This window comes from Lonchura striata, chromosome 12 (assembly GCF_050655825.1).
Source record: "Lonchura striata isolate lonStrDom1 chromosome 12, ASM5065582v1, whole genome shotgun sequence".
Lineage (NCBI taxonomy): Eukaryota > Metazoa > Chordata > Aves > Passeriformes > Estrildidae > Lonchura > Lonchura striata.
Window position 1 is genome coordinate 9,147,816 of NC_140714.1, and position 16,361 is coordinate 9,164,176.

At 64.0% G+C, this 16,361-nt stretch overlaps 2 protein-coding genes and 1 pseudogene across 5 annotated transcripts; all 3 read right to left on the minus strand.

Moving 5' to 3' along the window:
* Positions 1-321: 321 nt before the first annotated feature.
* Positions 322-6,468, minus strand: QARS1 (glutaminyl-tRNA synthetase 1). The gene is made up of 24 exons (XM_021534108.3): positions 6,308-6,468; positions 5,809-5,956; positions 5,626-5,735; positions 5,444-5,519; positions 5,105-5,169; positions 4,855-4,908; positions 4,668-4,725; positions 4,492-4,563; positions 4,237-4,322; positions 3,936-4,022; positions 3,728-3,827; positions 3,531-3,609; positions 3,301-3,409; positions 3,090-3,220; positions 2,871-2,963; positions 2,605-2,742; positions 2,444-2,531; positions 2,224-2,367; positions 2,048-2,152; positions 1,574-1,666; positions 1,195-1,322; positions 942-1,008; positions 618-743; positions 322-515 (listed from the first exon to the last, which is right to left on the minus strand). The coding sequence occupies exons 1-24, from the start codon at positions 6,452-6,454 to the stop codon at positions 465-467; spliced, it is 2,355 nt and encodes a 784-aa protein (XP_021389783.3). The 5' UTR covers positions 6,455-6,468; the 3' UTR covers positions 322-464.
* A 964-nt stretch (positions 6,469-7,432) lies between these two features.
* LOC110471023 (epidermal differentiation-specific protein pseudogene) lies at positions 7,433-10,151 on the minus strand (annotated as a pseudogene). The gene has a single exon (XR_014958121.1). The product of XR_014958121.1 is annotated as an epidermal differentiation-specific protein pseudogene (transcript).
* SLC6A8 (solute carrier family 6 member 8) lies at positions 10,144-15,878 on the minus strand. Of its 3 annotated transcripts, none has more exons than XM_021531186.4 (14): positions 15,574-15,878; positions 15,091-15,309; positions 14,611-14,742; positions 13,753-14,026; positions 13,544-13,676; positions 13,161-13,295; positions 12,966-13,069; positions 12,738-12,862; positions 12,546-12,658; positions 12,329-12,466; positions 11,926-12,028; positions 11,746-11,846; positions 11,375-11,545; positions 10,144-10,654 (listed from the first exon to the last, which is right to left on the minus strand). In XM_021531186.4, exons 1-14 carry the CDS (start codon positions 15,677-15,679, stop codon positions 10,523-10,525), a joined length of 1,986 nt encoding a protein of 661 aa, XP_021386861.2. In that variant the 5' UTR covers positions 15,680-15,878; the 3' UTR covers positions 10,144-10,522. The 3 variants fall into 3 exon arrangements, with proteins under 3 accessions (XP_021386861.2, XP_085446534.1, XP_085446535.1); XM_085590408.1 differs by having other exon boundaries at positions 15,091-15,306; positions 15,574-15,810; XM_085590409.1 differs by having other exon boundaries at positions 15,091-15,213; positions 15,574-15,809.
* Between the last annotated feature and the right edge of the window lie 483 nt (positions 15,879-16,361).

Below are 16,361 nucleotides of genomic sequence, written 5' to 3' on the forward strand. Positions count from 1 at the left end.
CCCCCTGTGCCCTGCCTGCCCCGTCCCACACATCCCCTGCACTCGCCTCTCCTGCCTGCACCCCACCTGCACCCCCCGGAGACACTCGCCATTCCACCCCAACACCATTGACCCCAGTCCAACCTTACTGGCTGGGGCAGCTGCAGCTCCCGTGGGGTCACATCAGTGCTACACAGCACATAGGAGCAGTCTCTGTGCCCTCAGAACAGGGAGACACCCCACACAGACCCTGCCAACCCAAGGCTCATCAGGGGAACAAACAGGAGACCACCCCCTCCGCAGCACCCCAAGACTGAGCAGGAGAACAGGAGGCAGTGACAGTGCGGGGACAGGGCTGGGCTCTCCGTTTATTGAGGCAATGCTGTGGGGCACCCCAGGGGACGGCACCAAGGCACGGTGGCACTGGGGGTGTGCAAGAACCCCCAAGGAAGCAACACCACGATGGTGTAGCAGCAGCGGGTCCCTCAGACCTTGCCAGGGTCCTCCTTGAGCGTCACTGTCCGGTTGAACACCATCTGGGGAGAAACAGAGGGTCTGCTCAGAGCCCCATGGCGGGCACGGGGTGCTTGCACAAGTGTGTGCAGGCTGCATCACTGCCCCCATCCCACAGGACTCACCTTCCCCTCCTCGCTGTCGGGATCCACAGAGAAGTAGCCCAGGCGCTCAAACTGGAACTTGTCAAAGGGTCGAGCGGAGCGGACAGAGCTGTCGACCAGGGCATTGTGCACCACACGCAGGGAGTCCTGGCAGAGGGGACAGCTCAGCCTACCCTTCTGTCCTCTCCACAGCCCAGCTCCCCCCAGCTCCTCTTCCCCTTGAGACACAGCAAGGCCTTACCCCAGGAGGGGTAGGGTGTACATGGAAGAGGGTGCCTCAGGACTGGGTGCAGGAGGTCCCCACTTCCCCGTGGGCCCATAACCTCAGCTGCTGCCCCTACTCACAGGGTTGAGGTCACTCAGAAAGCCACCAGGTACCTCCGATGGGTCCTCAGGATTTTTGTGCAAAAACCTGCCATGAGATAAAAGTCTTATCCCAGAGCTGCCAAATGAGGGGACACGGTGCCACTCATGGGACCCCAGAGCATCATTTTCCCCACCAAAGGCCTGGGCAGACCCCTGCAGGGCCTGCTGCTGTACAGCTGTGCTCCAGCACTGCTGAGCTTGTGCTGGCCTCAGCTGGCAGCCAGATACTCACAGCCGCTCGTAGAGCCGCACTTCACAGGCCAGGGGCACCGACACCCAGTGGATGAAAGCCTTGGGCTTTTCTGCCACATCCGACTTGGTGCAGGTCACTTTCAGCTCAATGACACGGCCACTGACATCCTGAGGGAGAGGAGATGAGCTATCAGGCTTATCCCACATGGCAGGCCCAGGGCTGAACCCCCAGCCCCATCTCGGGGACACTTTGTGAGGCACAGGGCAGGCAGAGAGCAGGCACACAGGCAGCCTGAGCCCTCACTGTGTCCAGAGCGTCCAGCATGAGATGACCATCGCTGCTCTTCCCTGCTGGGGCATGGTCATGTCCTGACATTCCACAGCCCAACCCCGTGTCACCAGTGCCCACAGCCACGCACCTTGATGACATTCTGGACAGTGATGACGTAGCCAGTGTGGCGCAGCCCCACCGGCTGCCCGGGGGCCAGGCGCTTGTAGCCCTTGTCTGCCTCCTGTAAGAGAGTTCATGGCTGCATCAGGGGCCCCAGCATAGGCAGCAGGTCCCCCCTCATACATGTCTCTCTGCCCCCACTCCTGCCATCCCAGGGATCAGTGATCCCAGGGCTGTTTGAACTCCATGTTGCTGTGAGATGTTCCCAAGGACAGGCGAGGTTGAGAAACGTTGGTTGGACATGTCTTGGCCAGGCGGAGGGCAGCATTTGCCCAGTGCCCTTCAGAGCTGCTGGCCCATTTAGGAGTCAAATATATGTCTTCAACACCTGCCTGTGACCTCTGTGTGCAGCGCCAACACCACTTGCAGTGCTGCCAGGCTCCTGCTGCACAAGCTATAGCTCCAGCAGTGAGGGTAGTATAGTCCAGTGGGCCTGGCTCACCTCCCTGAAGTCTGTCTCCTCAATGTAGACAGTCTGGTGGAAGGGCACTTTGTGAAAACCACGGCTCTCATCAGCTGGAAAGTTGGGCACAAGGACCTCCAGTGCCTGGAGAGAAAGAGGGTGTGAATGCCAATCTCAAGGAACCCCACTCCCACAACAGCCCATGGCAACCTCACCTTTGGAGCAGGGAAGTTGGTGATGGTGACCTTGAGAGGCTCCAGGACAGCCATGGCACGGGGGGCCTGCTCATTCAGCACCTCACGTGCACAAGCCTCCAGCAGATGCGGCTCCATTGTTGCCTGGGCCACTGTCACACCAACCTGAGGAACAGTGTGCTGTGACCGTGCTGGCCAGGGGATGCAGCCATCTGCCTGTCCCATCCTACCCGAAGCCTACCCGTGCACAAAAGTTGTTGATGGCCTCGGGGGGGAAGCCTCGCCGGCGCAGGGCTGTCAGCGTGAAGAGACGTGGGTCATCCCAGTCCCTGAGGAAACACCAGTGTGACAACCAGGCATGATGTGGGTGAGCACCATCATGGCAGCTGGCCCTGCTCCTACCTTACAGCACCTGTCTCCACCAGCCGGATGATCTTCCTCTTGGAGACGACGGTGTAGAGCAGGTTCAGGCGCCCATATTCCCACTGCACAGGGCAGTAAACATCCAGAGCATTGCACAGCCAGAAGTAGGAGGAGCGCCTGCAAGGGAGGTACAGGCCCAGCCCAGCTCAGCCACGTGGACGTGTTGTCCCCCAGCACTCTGGCAGCCACCAGATGCTGCTCCCAGGTTCAGCTCAGCCCTGGGCCATGTCATGCATGGTGCTCACCTGGCCTGGAACTCCTTGGTGCAGAGGGAGTGCGTGATGTGCTCGATGGAGTCGCAGAGACAGTGTGTGTAGTCGTACGTGGGGTAGATGCACCTGCAAGGCAGATGCAGTCGGCTCAGGGCAGAGCACAGTGCTGCTCCACTCCTGATACCTCCTTACTACCAGGAAATCCAGACCCACCCCCACCATATGTGCCAGGACATGGCAGGCCCTCCCTACCACTTGTCCCCAGTGCGGTGGTGTGGAGTGAACTTGACACGGTAGGCGACAGGATCCATCTTCCCATCCTCCATCACCAGCTTCATCCTCAGCGTGGCTTCCCCCTCCCCAAACTTGCCCTTTCTCATGTCCTGTGGAGAGAGGGGAAACTGTCAGCTGAGCCACAGATCCAGAGTCCACAGGCACACAGCACCTGCCCCAGCCAGGATACCTCAAAGAGCAGGAGTGACTCCTCCACAGGCCGGTCCCTCCACGGCGAGGGTGGTGGGTTGTGGCCCTTGATTTCTTCAACCTTCTGATGGCAGACATATGCCTGACCCCTGCGGAGGGGAAATGCCATCACCAGACTTGAGTGACCCATCCCGTGGGCAAGGGGGTGCCCTGACCATAGTGCAGGATATCAACACCAGCCCAGCACATTCCTGCTGCCCACACGCTCACCTGCGGATGAGCTCCAGGGCCCAGGTGTAGAGCTGGTCAAAGTAATCCGACGCATGTGTCACTTTATAAGGCTGGTAGCCTGTGGGGATGGGTGACATGGAACAGGTTAGAGGAACCCCAAAGGTCCTGCTGCAAGACCTGAATGCAGGAGTGCCCCTGGCACCTGTCTTGATCCTGCCCTCCCCATCCAGCCATACCCAGCCACTCCACCATCTCCCGGATGGCTGTGAAGTACTTCTCCTCCTCCTTCTCGGGATTGGTGTCATCATAGCGCAAGAAGCACACGCCACCATTGGCCTGGGGATGAAGAGATAGTGAGCAGTGGCTCCCTGAGGGACCACAGGGCCAGGCCAGCAGCCAAGCAGCGGGGAAAGGCAGGGACCAGGGTGGCTTGGTGCTTTTTACCTTGGCATAGCCAAAGTTGAAGTTGATGGCCTTGGCATGGCCAATGTGCAGGATCCCGTTAGGCTCAGGAGGAAAGCGTGTCCGTACCTGAAGAGGCAAAGGGGACATCTCTGTCCTTCAACAGAAGATTTTTACCTTCCCCGACAGCAGTGACACTGACATGAGCCCCTGGCAATCCTGCAGCACCCTCATGCTGTATGGGGGCTGCCTCTGCTGTGGCCCCTGTGAGCTGTGTGTTCCCCACCCACCCCAGCAGTGTCACTCTCACATGGAACCGCTGGGCTGTGGGATATGGCCTCACCTGCCCACCCGTGATTGCCAGGTGCTGTTTCAGCAGGGCCATAGTGTTGGGCGTCACCACGTAGCCCTCAGTCTTGTAGTTCTCTCCTGCAGGCAGAGGATGCTCAGGGCTGCAGCACTGCCCTTACCATGCCAAGCCCAGCAGCCAGGGGGGAAGGACACAGGACCTGTCCAGTCCTCTGCAGCACGGAGAGCTGGGACCAGGCACAGAGGCAGTGAAGTGGCGCCACGTATGGCAGTGGCACCTTGCACTCACCTGGCTTGTGGAACTTCAGGGCTTCTCCTCGCAGCTGCTCCAGCAGTGACTGAGTCTCTGTGCCCATGTCACCTGCAGGGAGGTGGGGCTGAGCTCCCTGATCACAGCTCCCAGGGCCCAGCTGGGAAGCGGGTGCAGCGGGAACTAAAAGGCTGGGGAAGAGGATGGTCTCTTACCATTCTCCACCACAGCCACCTTCTGTTTCTCTGCTGGGGCCAGACGGGCCTTTGGCACCTGCAGAGACCAGCACAGCATGCTGAGTGCCCAGCTGTAGCAGCTCAGCCCAGAGCAGCTATTTGGGATCCTGCCCGGACGCTTTGCAAGCAAATATCATCCAAGTTTGCAGCCTCCTCTTCTTCTTACCTTTGGCTTCTTTTCCAGGTCAGCTTCTGTCTTTGGCCCAAGCAAATGCAGCACCTGGAGAAGAGTGACACACTCAGGAGCCAAAAAAGCTTCTGGACTAGGCGTGTCCTAGTGCCCTGTCCAGCCATCACTCCTCTCACCCTGCCTGCACCTAGGTGGGGCAGGCTGTGCCCAGTGCTGGCAGGTCCCACTCCTGTTCCAGCACACCCAGGGGACCACAGCAGCACCTGACACAGTACTTCACACCCACCTGCAGGTCCACCTCGTTCTTGATGGTCTTCCCGTCTGCCCAGCGCAGCTGGCTCCGTGCCTCCCCTGCAGACAGGCACCCGGTGGGCAAGAGGCAGGGCCCAAGCCCCGGGGAGCTTCAGCCAGGGGCTGATGCACAATGCCACACCTTTGCCCCAGGGCTGTCCCTGCTGCTGGGCACTATGGTCCTGCCTGTGTGGGGGATCTGGCAGGATGACATCTCCCCGTGGCAAAAGGCTGGCTCTCAGGATTCAGGGGAGCACACAGGCACTGGCAGTCAGGCACAGGGACGTGACAGCCACCAGCACCAGGCAGGGGCTGCCCCGGTGTCACCACTCACCCATCAGCAGACCCATGTTGAAGTGGTAGCGCTCTGCCAGCAGCTCTGCTCGGTGCTTGCTGATCACAGCCTCCACCTGGGAGCGGCACAGGGACACCGGGGTGAGCGAGGCAGGCAGGAGCACAGCGGGAGCCAGTCCAGTGTCCCCTGTGCCGTCTCCACAGGGTCACAGCCCCACTCACCGCTTCTTCAATCTGCTCAGGGGTGATGCAGATCCCCACACCACACGCCCGCTCAAAGTCTGCCACGTCCAGGGGCTCCAAGGGGTGGCTCCTCACGTACTCCAGGGCAGCTGGGGACAGAGCAGGGATGAAGAGCAGGGCCTGCGGGGCTGGGGCCGGGCAGGGGCTGGGGCCGCACGGTACCGCTGAGCTGCAGGTCGGTGAGGATCTCCCTGCGAGCGATGTAGCCGACGAGGAAGCCGAGGTGTTTCGGGTCCTTGAGGCGGGCGGCCGTGTTGTACAGAAGTGTCCCGGTGGCCTTGTCCAGCGCCGGGCCCAGCGCGCTCCTAGCCTGTCGCCGCCCCGAGGAGCGTCAGGGCAGGAGCAGGGCCCGAGCCCCGGCGAACCGGCGGCACCGGGGGCTGGAGCGGGACAGGGGAGTGCCAAGGGCCGAGGGCGCTCGGCGGGGCCGGGAGGAGGCGAAGCCGGGGGGTCCCGGGAAGGCAGGGTCGAGGGAGTGACAGCGGGACCACGGTGCCAATGTACCCGGGTGACACCGGGGATGGGGTGACCGGATCCCGGGGGTGACACCGGTATCGGGATAGCGAGTTCCCAGGGTGGCCGGATCCCGAGGTGACATCGGGGTGCGGGCTACTGGAGATCGAGGATCGGGGGTCAGAGCGCGGGCCCGCGGCGGACGCACCTGCAGCACAGCCCGGCGCAGCAGCGCGCTGAGTGCCCCGTTGCGTAGCGTCTCTCGCGCCTTGGCCTCGCTGAGGCCGATGCCCGTGAACAGCCGCAGCGCCTCCTCCACCTCTTCCGCCGCCATCGCCGCCGCCGCCGCCGCCATGCTGCCGCCTCCACAAGGGGGCGGGGCCATGCCCAGCCAATCATCAGCGAGAGCGCTCCGCCCTGGCCAATGGGAGGAGGGGACAGGCGCCGGCCGGGCCAATGGGCGCGCGGGAGGCGGGCTCGGCGCGCGGGCGGTTGCATCATTTAAAGAGCCCGGCGGCGGCGGCGGCCACGTGGGGGGCGGGGCCGGGGCGGGACCGGGGCGGGGCACGGGCAGGCCCTGCCGCTCCGGTGTCCCGCCGCTCCGGTGTCCCGGCACTCCGGTGTCCCGCCGCTCCGGTGTCCCGCCGCTCCGCTGTCCCGGCACTCCGGTGTCCCGCCGCTCCGGTGTCCCGCCGCTCCGTTATCCCGGCACTCCGCGCTCCGCGGGTGCTTCCCGCGGCCCCGCTGTGCCTGCGGGTCTCCGCCTGCCACGGCGGCCCCGGACACGGGCCCTGCGCCGAGCCCGTGGCGATGCCCGTGCCCGAGGTCCTGGGGTGCAGAGCGGGTCGCGGTGGCGGCCTCAGCACGGTGTGTGCCGGGCCAGGGGCTCCCCCGGATCGTGCGCGGTCGCTTGGCCCTGCCAACCCAGTGTCCGCACTCTTCCCTCCGCCCCTGTTCCCCTCGCTGCCTTAGTACACCCCTCATCCCAGTGTCCCCAGGCTTCCCTAGACCGGTGGAATTTTGGCTGCCTCAGCCCAGTGTCCTCCTGCCACCCCCGCCCCCTCTGATGTCTTGTCCAGTCTGGTGTCCCCAGCTCTCCCTTCACCCCGCCAGCTTCCCCAGCCTGCTATTCTCTAGCTCTTCCGGCCCGGTGCCCCCCCAGCCCGGTGTCCTCCACAACCCCTCGTTTTCTGACTCAGCCCAGGAGTCCCTGCCCCAACCCAGTATCTCCCCCCTCCCCACAGCTTGGCGTCTCCTCTTAGCTCAGTGTCCCCCCAGCCCAATGCCCCATCCATCCCGCTCCCACCTCAGCCCGAGTAGCAGCAGCCTCGAGTGATTGGGGAAGGTGTTTATTGGAAATACTGGGTGGGAGGAGGCACTAGCAGGTCCTGCCAGCCAGAGCCACCGGACACAACCAGACCAGGCAGGTCCTGGCTCCTCCATGGGCGGGTGCTGGAGTCAACGCTGGTGTAACAGTGAGTCCCAGACCACGGAGGGGACAGCCATTGCTTAGCACCGGCACAGAGCTATAGTTCCGTGCTGGTGCCAGGCACTGTGTCTGTCCCCTTGGTGGCTGCCTGCTCCCTGCCCGTAGCTGGCAGTGGCTTTAAGCTGTAGCGGGCACTGACATTGGTACCTGAGACGCTGCGGTATTCGCCCATCTCCGTACGAACGCTCTCGTTCTGGGTGATGGTGAGCAGGACCGGGACGGAGAGTGTCACCTCCTTCCGAAGGATTTGGATGCTGAGCGCTGTGCGCGGGGGGATCTTCGCCGGCAGCTGCACCTCCACGCGCTGCCGGCGAGTGCTGCTCTCACTGCGCCCTTTCTGCACCGTAAAGATGTTGGAGGCTTCCACGGTCAGCGTGAAGGAAAGCCCGGCTTTCAGGCTCGTGGCATTACTGAAGTGGAAGCTCTGCCAGAGCGTGGTGCCGTATTCCCGGCTGCTGCTGGCTGCCAGCGCCTGCTCCGACTCTGTCTCGTTCACCCCCTCAATCTCATCCACCAGCACCTCCCGCTCCTCCTCCACCCGCTTCTGTTCCCACAGGAGACGTGCTGAGACCTGGGGCCGCCCAGGCCGTAGTGGGCGCAGGTGGGACAGCCGAGACTGGAAGTTCAGCTCCAGTTTGTAGTCAGCGAGATGCTCGCCGGGCCACGCCAGGCAGTGCCAGCCGCCGCGGCCGGGATGCTGGTACAGCAGCCAGACGCCTCGCTGCACCGTGTGGGAGGCCACCCGGTCGTTGAAGTACCCATACGCCAAGTTGGTCTCCTCTGTCACCACCTTGCAGGCGCCTTGGAAGTTGGGGTGCTCGTAGAGGGTGATCTGGGGGTCCCCCAGGTCATGGTGCACGAGGCGCAGTGCCGAGAAGCTGTTGGGCCGATCCACAGAGGGGTACTCGCCCTCCTCGAAGGCGTGTGACTCCCCCTCATATTTGGGGTCTGTGTAGGCAATCCATGGCTGCCCCTCCACCTTCAGGGAGGCGATGCAGTTCCCAAAATCCAGCTCGTGCAGGTCAGGCACGTCGCAGGTGAACTCTCGGCTCAGCCCCTCAAAGTTGGCACGCTCGTACACTGTGATCCGGTTCATGGTGCTGTGGGTGCGTGACCCTGCGAGGGCACAATGGGCTACGTCCCCTCCTGTGGGGTCACGGCGTGCTACAGGAGACCCGTGAGGAAAACCCAGCAAGCAAAAGCAAACCCCAGCACCCCTCAGCACTCTTATCCTCTGTCTTTCCTTTGCCCACCTCCTGCCTGGGCTCCGTGCTCTCGCTGTCTGTGCTGGCAACACCCTGCAGCTGTGCCTTTTAGGAAGGGGTGGTGGGAGCAGGGCGTGCTGCGGCACGAAGCGAAGGCGATGACAACGCTCGCCCCCGCACCCTGCGCCCAACCCTTGTCCCCACTTTGTGCTGGGGACTCAGCCAGGCCCCGCACAGCGGTGGAAACGCCGGGATGCCAGCCGGTCCCACAGACCAGCCCTGCCGGAAAGTCCTGCCGTGCCCCAGGCACGTGAGGCTCCGTGCTAAAGAGTCACCGCCAATTATCAGTGATGCTTCCGCCCTGCCTGTGCTAATTACAGTGTGCATTGCCGGTGGGGCAGGAACTGCTGGCTCACCCCACTAAGGTGAGAGGGCATCGTGGTGGGGCAACCTGGCGCCCCAAAACAAGACCCTCTGGAACCTTGGTGACCCCAGCAATTGGATATGGACACCTGGCACGGTGGCACTGCTCCAGCCCTGTCTCTGAGGATGGCTGGGACAGATGGGAACACTTTTTCCCCCTTGTCGCGTCATGGGGTGGCCAAGGCACTGCTGGAGTGGGATGCTGGGCACAGCAGGACACTGACATCAAACCGAGGCATTGGAAGACAGCCACTCCAAATACAGCATGCTGGTGGTTTCCTCCGGGCTCCACGCAGGTTCCAATGGCATGAACTGGAGCTGACCTCCCCAGGAGCTACTGGTGTGGGGCACAGGGCACGTGCACTCCTTAGCTGGCACCCTGCTGAAACAGGGCTCAGGCAGCTCACAGGTTCTGGGGCAGGTTAAGCTTTTGACTTCTTCTGGCTACATGCCCAGAGGCTGCCTGATCCACTTGTCCACACAGCCCTCACCAGCCCACGGCTGTTCCCAAGGCACAGTGCATGGAGTGCAGAGCACAAAGCTGATACGAAAAGCTCCCAGTGGGGTACAGCTGGATCCTGACCCACCCCTTGGGGACAGCCAAAACCCTCAAAGCCTCTGGCCTAAAATCTGCCTCTTGGGACTGATAAGCAAGGCAAGCCTCTGGCTGCATGAGGTGCCCAGTCCCACCGAGGTTTGGTACAGCTTGCAGGCACCCACATCCTGTTGTGGAGACGGATGGAAAACCCCCATTGCTCCAACAGCCTCTCCCCCACAAGTCACCCAAGAGAGGAACCCAGGTGTCCCTGAATTCTTGAACCCTATTCCCTTCAAACCTCTGTCCCCCAAAGGCCAGTGCCACCCCACACCTCACCCCTCAGTTGTCCGCTGCTAGTGCCCCACTTCCCCTGCCTGCAGTGCCAGGACTGCCAGGGTCTCCCAGTTTATTGCCAGATGTCGGGGCGGTTGGGGTTACACCAGACAAACGCTACGGGAAGCAGTTAGTGAGTGGGGGGCCATGGGGGCCGCGGGCAGGGGCCAGGGAAGGGCTGTCCCACTCAGTCCCCCAGCCGGCGGCCTCCCCGCCGCTCCCCCGGGCTGCCACGCTCCCCCGCGCCGGGGACCCCTCCTGTGCCCCGTGGCTGCCCTGGCTCCGTGGCCCCCAGCACCCCCCACCTCGCTGTGTTCAGCCCCCTGCAGCGAGGCCGGCGGCCGGGGCGGCGCGGGGGGCACGGGGCAGCGTGGGTGGGAGGCGGTGCTGGCATTATTGCTATGGCGGGCGGGAGCAGCGCGACCCTCCCCACGCTCAGATCACAGTCTCGAAGAGCGTCGCCTTCTCCTTGGGGGGCTCTGGGGCCAGCAGCTTGGCCTCTGCCTCTGGCGTCAGGTACTCCAGGTGGTGTTGGCCCCAGATTGGAGTGGTCAGGAGCTGCCAGCGCTGTGGGGACATCGTGTCAGCTCCCAGGGACAACAGCCTGGACCTAGCTTGGTGAATTCCCCGCAATGCACAGGGATAGGAAAGGGATGGGATTTGGATGGGGGTGGAGATGAGACTGGGACAGGAAAGGGATTGAAATGGGATTGAGAAAGGGACAGAGATTGCACGGGGACAGGGATGGGACTGAGACACTGACAGGATTATGACGGTGATGTCAGCAAGGATGAGGTTTGGGTGAGGCTGGAGTGAGACAGCAGTGAGGATAGGAATCTGATAGGAGTGAGAGCAATAAAGACAGGAAGAGGACTTGGATGGGGGTGAGCCTAGGATGGGAAAAGGACTAAATGAGACAGTGATGTAAGCATCGGTGGGAATCAGGTAAGACTGGGAATAAGACAGCAATGGCTACAGGGTTGGGATTTGGGTGGGAGTAAGACAGTGAGGACAAGCACATGATTTGGATGGGAAAGAGACAGTGATGAAAACAGGGATGGGACATGGCTGTGGATGGGACTGTGAGGGCAATGTGGACAGTGGTGGGATTTGAATGGGAATCAGACAGTAGTAAAGACAGGGATGGATCTGGTCGTGGATGGAACTGAGATGGCAATGAGGATGGTGGAATTTGAATGGCGCTGGGACTGGGTCAGGGACAGGAGTAAGAAGGCTGAGAATGGGGTAGCAACAGAGGCAGGAATGATCCCGCTGCACTGCCCTCACCTCGCGCAAGGAGCCTTTGCAGCGCAGGAGCTTGTAGATAACAGTGCAGGGGATGCAGAGCATGGAGGAGAGTGCCAGGACCCAGCCGATGGCTTCCCCCCACCACGGGTACACGTATGTCTTATTGTATGTCAGCGGCTTGTAGTTCACCACGTGGAACACGAAGATGCCCTGGGTGGAGAGAGGCAGGTGAGGTCCCGCGGGGCGGGCGCTGGCGGTCCCCACCCGCGGCGCGTCCCCGCCGCAGCCCGCGGGGCACGCTCGGCAGCGACACGCGTGTGCCCGCGGCGGCCGCCGGGGGGCGCCCAGCGCCCGCGGCACAGCTCGGGCGGCGGCCCACGCGTGTCCCCACGCGCGGCGGCCCCGCTCACCACGCAGACCAGCGGTGTCACCACAGCCCAGCACCACTTCATCACCGGCAGGGGCCGGTAGCCGATCATACGGGCCACGTCGTCCATGAAGCGGTCAGCACCTGCGGGGAGGAGGGTGTCAGCTGGGGCACTCGTGTCCCACCTTGTGTCCCGCTCCTCCCCGTGTCCCCCTGGCCTCACCATAGACCCAGGCAATGACCACGCACTCCCAGAAAGCCTGCCACAGCAACGTGATCCCGCTGGCCGAGTAGTTGTCAAAGAGCTGGAATACGTACATGCCGCCCTGCCGGGAAGGTGCCCGTGTCACCAGCACTGTGCTGGCTGCTCCTCTTGCCGCCACACTGGCAAGTCATAGCCCTGCCAGCACCGGTATCCTGCCTGGCATGAACACCCTGCATGCGATGGGCACCCTGCTCCCACAGCACCCCTATGCCACAGAGACCCCCATGCCATGGGCAGCTCCACTGACACGAGGGCAGCACCCCAGTGAGCTCCCACCCCACAGTGGGATCTCATGGGAGGTGATGCCTCAGGAACAGGCCGGTGTGGGGCTGGCCGGCAGTGTCCCTGCTATGTCCCCCACCTGTGTGACCATGGAGAGGTCAATGAGGCAGCAAACGATGCAGCAGAGCGCAGCGGTGAGCTCACGGCGCAGCGAGCCAGCCCCCGGCTGGGGGAACAGGTCCAGGATGCCCGTGATGAAACCCTCTACACCGACAAACTGTGGCACAAAGCAGGGCTCAGTGGGGACGTGCCACCCATCCTCTCCCTGTTCCCCATCTCCCTGGTTGCCACAGCACCTGGCTGTCCAGCCCCAGAACGAGAAGCATGACGAAAAAGAGCGTGGCCCACAACGGAGACAAGGGCATCAGCGTCACAGCTTTGGGGTAGGCGATGAAAGCCAGCCCGGGACCTGCAGGAGTGTGGGGTCAGAGATGTCACTCAAGGGGTGACACAGAAGACACAGTTGGCACCCACCGCCCATCACTCACCAGACTCGGCCACCATGGAGATGTCCACGCCTTGCTCAGAGGCCATGAAGCCGAGCACAGAGAAGACAACGAAGCCGGCAAAGAAGCTGGTGCAGCTGTTGATCACAGCCAGGATGTAGGCATCCCTGTGGGCACAGCATGTAAGGAAGTGCTGGGGGGCACTGGGGGACACCCCAGGGGGCCACTGGGACACAGCAGGGCGCCTGCCTGCAGCTGGCACAGCCCTACCTGTAGCAGTTGTTGTGGAAGCGGTTGTAGCTGCCCAGTGCAGTCAGGGCACCCAGCCCGATGGCGTAGGAGAAGAACACCTGGGTGCCAGCATCAATCCAGACCTGGGGCGTGAGGGAGGATGGCAGGGGGTGATGAGGGTGCCAGGGCGTTGTCCAGCACCCAGCTCCTTGCTGCTCTCCCCGGTGCCCTCACCTGTGCCTCAACCAGCTTGGACCAGTCAGGTTTCAGGTAGTAGATGATGCCACCCAGCGCGCCAGGCAGTGTTACTCCATGGAACAGCAGGAGGATGAGGACCACATACGGGAAGAGTGCCGTGAAGTAGACAATCTGAAGAGCAGTGGGTGGCCATGAGACCCCCCCAGGCCAGGGCTCTCTGTCACATGCCACAGGTGTCCCAGCAGGACCAGAGGTTGGGAATGTCCCCAGCAGCTGGAAGCACCTCCTGGACAAATGTGGGACACAGGCCTCCCACCCCTGTGGGCTGTGGCACAGGAGGGCAGGAGCCAGCAGTGCCATGTATTGCAGTCTTCTCTCATGCCCGTGGCCCTGATGCATGTTCCCCCCGCCAGCATTACCTTCCCAGTCGACTTGACACCCTTCCAGATGCAGAAGTAGACAACGATCCAGGTGGTAACCAAGCAGATGATCATCTGCCAGTTCATCTCCCCTGGCTCGCTGAGGCCCCCAGAGAGACGCAGCACCTTGTTCCTGCAGAACGGGGCTGTGCTGAGCACCAGCAGACACCCCCAGCCCCAGACAACACCCTCCTGGTTCCCACACTCACTCCCAAAACTCAATGACAGGTGAGCGCTTGTTGGACATGTCGGTGCAGCTGAAGTTGGAGGTCCAAGTGATGGCAGTGGCATTCGTGCTGACATTGTGGCACAAGTCCGGGTTGAAGAGCTCCGTGCACTGCTCCGTGTTCCAGGAGTGGCCACAGGTGGCCCAGGGCAGGGTGTTTGTCAGCGAATGCACCAGGTAAAAGAGCCCCCACACCAAGATCATGATGTAGTAGGAGTTGCAGAAGAAGACGATCACCATAGAGGCCAGGCCTAAACCTGTGGCACGGGGGGATCAGAGCCCGCAGGCACCTGTGGGCATCTAGCACCAGCATGGAGTGGGATGCGGGGTGTTGTAGGGATGGGGGAAGACAGAGGAGAACTGACAGGGACAGGACAGGGAAAGCTGGCAGCCCTGGACAGGACACGGGAGAGCTGGTGGGAATGGGACAGGGAAGCTGGCAGGCCCAGGCAGGACAGGACAGGGTGGGGACAGCTGGTAGCATGGCACAGGACCAGGGGGGAGCCGGCAAGATACCTCTGGAGGTGGGGATCCAGCAGCTGCCTGGGATCCAGCAGCATGCAGGCAAGGAGCCACAGGGGCAGGCAAGGCAGGCAGGGCAGCACAGGGTGCCACGGGGCACAGGTGCAGGCAGCTGCCATCCTTGGCCACGGCACTGGCGGCAGTGGGACGCGGGCAAGGTGCAGGGGAGCAGGCAGGGCGTGGGCAGGGTGCTGCCAGCCCCAGCAGGCTCGTGCAGCCGAGGCACAGTCAGGGTGCAGACAGGGTGCCGGGGGCCCTGGGCAGGGTGCAGGGGCCGCGGAAAGGGTGCAGGCAGGGTGTGGGCAGGGCGCGGCGTTACCCTTGAAGAGGGGGGCGATGTTCCAAGCGGCGATGCCCCCCTGCTTCATGAACTGTCCCAGAGCCACCTCCAAGAAGAAGATGGGGATGCCGCCCACGAAGACGATGAGCAGGTAGGGGATGAGGAAGACGCCTGGGGCCGGGGGCAGGGGGCCGGCTCAGCCGCCGCCGTCCCCCCGGCCCCCCCTTTTGCTCCCCCCTTCCCCGCGCCGCCCGCCCGGACGCAGCGAATGGCAAAGGCGCCTCCGCGCCCTCCCCTCCCGCGATGTAGGTCAGCACGGGCAGGTGCTGGGGGGCTCCCACGACCCCCCGCCCCGTGAGTGACTCCGGAACCCCGCGGGGTGGCCCACGAGCCCCTCGAAGGCTCAGGGCGAGCCGACCCAGCGTGGGGTGACCCCCAGGCACACACTCTGGGGCGGCAGGGGGTGCCCCCCACGCCGCGGGGCGCACTCCCGCGGCGTGGGGCGAGCACGAGCCTCACCTCCGCCGTTCTTGTAGCACAGGTAGGGGAAGCGCCAGACGTTGCCCAGCCCCACGGCGAAGCCCACGCAGGACATGATGAAATCCATCTGCCGGGTCCATGTCTCCCGTTCGGGGACGGCCTCTTTGGGGGGACCGGGGGGTCGCACCAGCGGTGCCGTCACTGTTCGCTCCTCGCCCGCCGTGGGGGGCTCTGTGCCCTCCGCCCCGCCGGAGCCTTCTGCCGAGACGGGGGGAGTGGGGATGCCCACGCCGCCGTCACGCGCGCCCGTGGGGGCGCGGGGGGGGGAAGCACCGCCCCCCACGCGCGCCCCTCTCCGCGCGTAGGGGCGTGACGTCAGATGTCAGGCCGGCGCGTGACGTCACAATGCAGAGCGGTGACTCACCCCGCGGCGGCGGGAGGGGGCGCGCCGCGGTCGCGCGTGGCCGTGGGCCCCCCTCTTCCCCTCCCCACGCTCATCCCTCCCCGGCGCTCCCCGCTTACCGGAGCCCGCGGGGGCAGCGGCGGCCGCGGCTGTGGTGGCGGCGGCGTCGCGTCGCGGGGCGTCGGGCGGCTGCGGGGCGGCCGTGTCGGTGGGAACGGGGGGCATGTCGCGGGGGGCCGGGGAGCGGGGGCGGGTCGGGGGCGGCTCCGTGGCCGAGGGGGGCTCAGAAGCAATCCACGAAGCACTTGAAGGTGAGTCGGAAGAACCTCATTGAGGGCGGCGGGGCGCGGCGGGGCGGGCCGGGCCGGGCGGGCGGCTCAGAGCCGGGCTGCGGGGCCGGCGCCGCGCGGCCGCTCCGGGGCTCTCTGCGCCGCGGCACCGGGCGGCGGCGGAGGCAGCGACCGGCCGCACCGCCCCCCGAGCCCCATTGGCCGCGCCGCCCGCCCGCGGCTTGACGGGACTTGCAGTTCCGACGCACTGGCACCGGCCCCGGGGCGAGGCGGGGGGCACGGCGGGACAAGGCGCACCCGGCGGGATTGCGGGCACTACGGACCGCGAGGGACGGCGTTGGCAACGGGGGACACCGGGCACGGGAGACACAAGGCAGCAGGGCACACCCGGGGACACCAGGGAGCGAGCGCTAGGGTCAGCAGGTGACAGCGGCAGACAAGGCACTTCAGCGCGTAACAGGCGCTAGAACTCCGGGACTTGCACGTCTCGCCCCACCAGCAACAGGGCACAGGATAAGACACGAGGGACTAAAGCCACACGATTTGCACCAGGGGACACCAGACAACAGGGTGCTGCCAGCAGCAGAGCACACGGGGCAGCAGGCATCACAGAACAC

Excerpts from the sequence above, each read along its gene's own strand:
- QARS1 (XM_021534108.3), bottom strand. The coding sequence starts at position 6,454 with ATGGCGGCGGCGGCGGCGGCGATGGCGGCGGAAGAGGTGGAGGAGGCG. Across the intron at positions 5,170-5,443 it reads CAACATGGGTCTGCTGATGG|GGGAGGCACGGAGCCAGCTG; the intron begins GTGAGTGGTGAC and ends GCCTGTCTGCAG. Across the intron at positions 2,368-2,443 it reads TCAACAACTTTTGTGCACGG|GTTGGTGTGACAGTGGCCCA; the intron begins GTAGGCTTCGGG and ends ACTGTTCCTCAG.
- SLC6A8 (XM_021531186.4), bottom strand. The coding sequence starts at position 15,679 with ATGCCCCCCGTTCCCACCGACACGGCCGCCCCGCAGCCGCCCGACGCC. Across the intron at positions 14,743-15,090 it reads GTGCTACAAGAACGGCGGAG|GCGTCTTCCTCATCCCCTAC; the intron begins GTGAGGCTCGTG and ends CCCCGGCCCCAG. Across the intron at positions 13,677-13,752 it reads CCTGTCATTGAGTTTTGGGA|GAACAAGGTGCTGCGTCTCT; the intron begins GTGAGTGTGGGA and ends CCCGTTCTGCAG.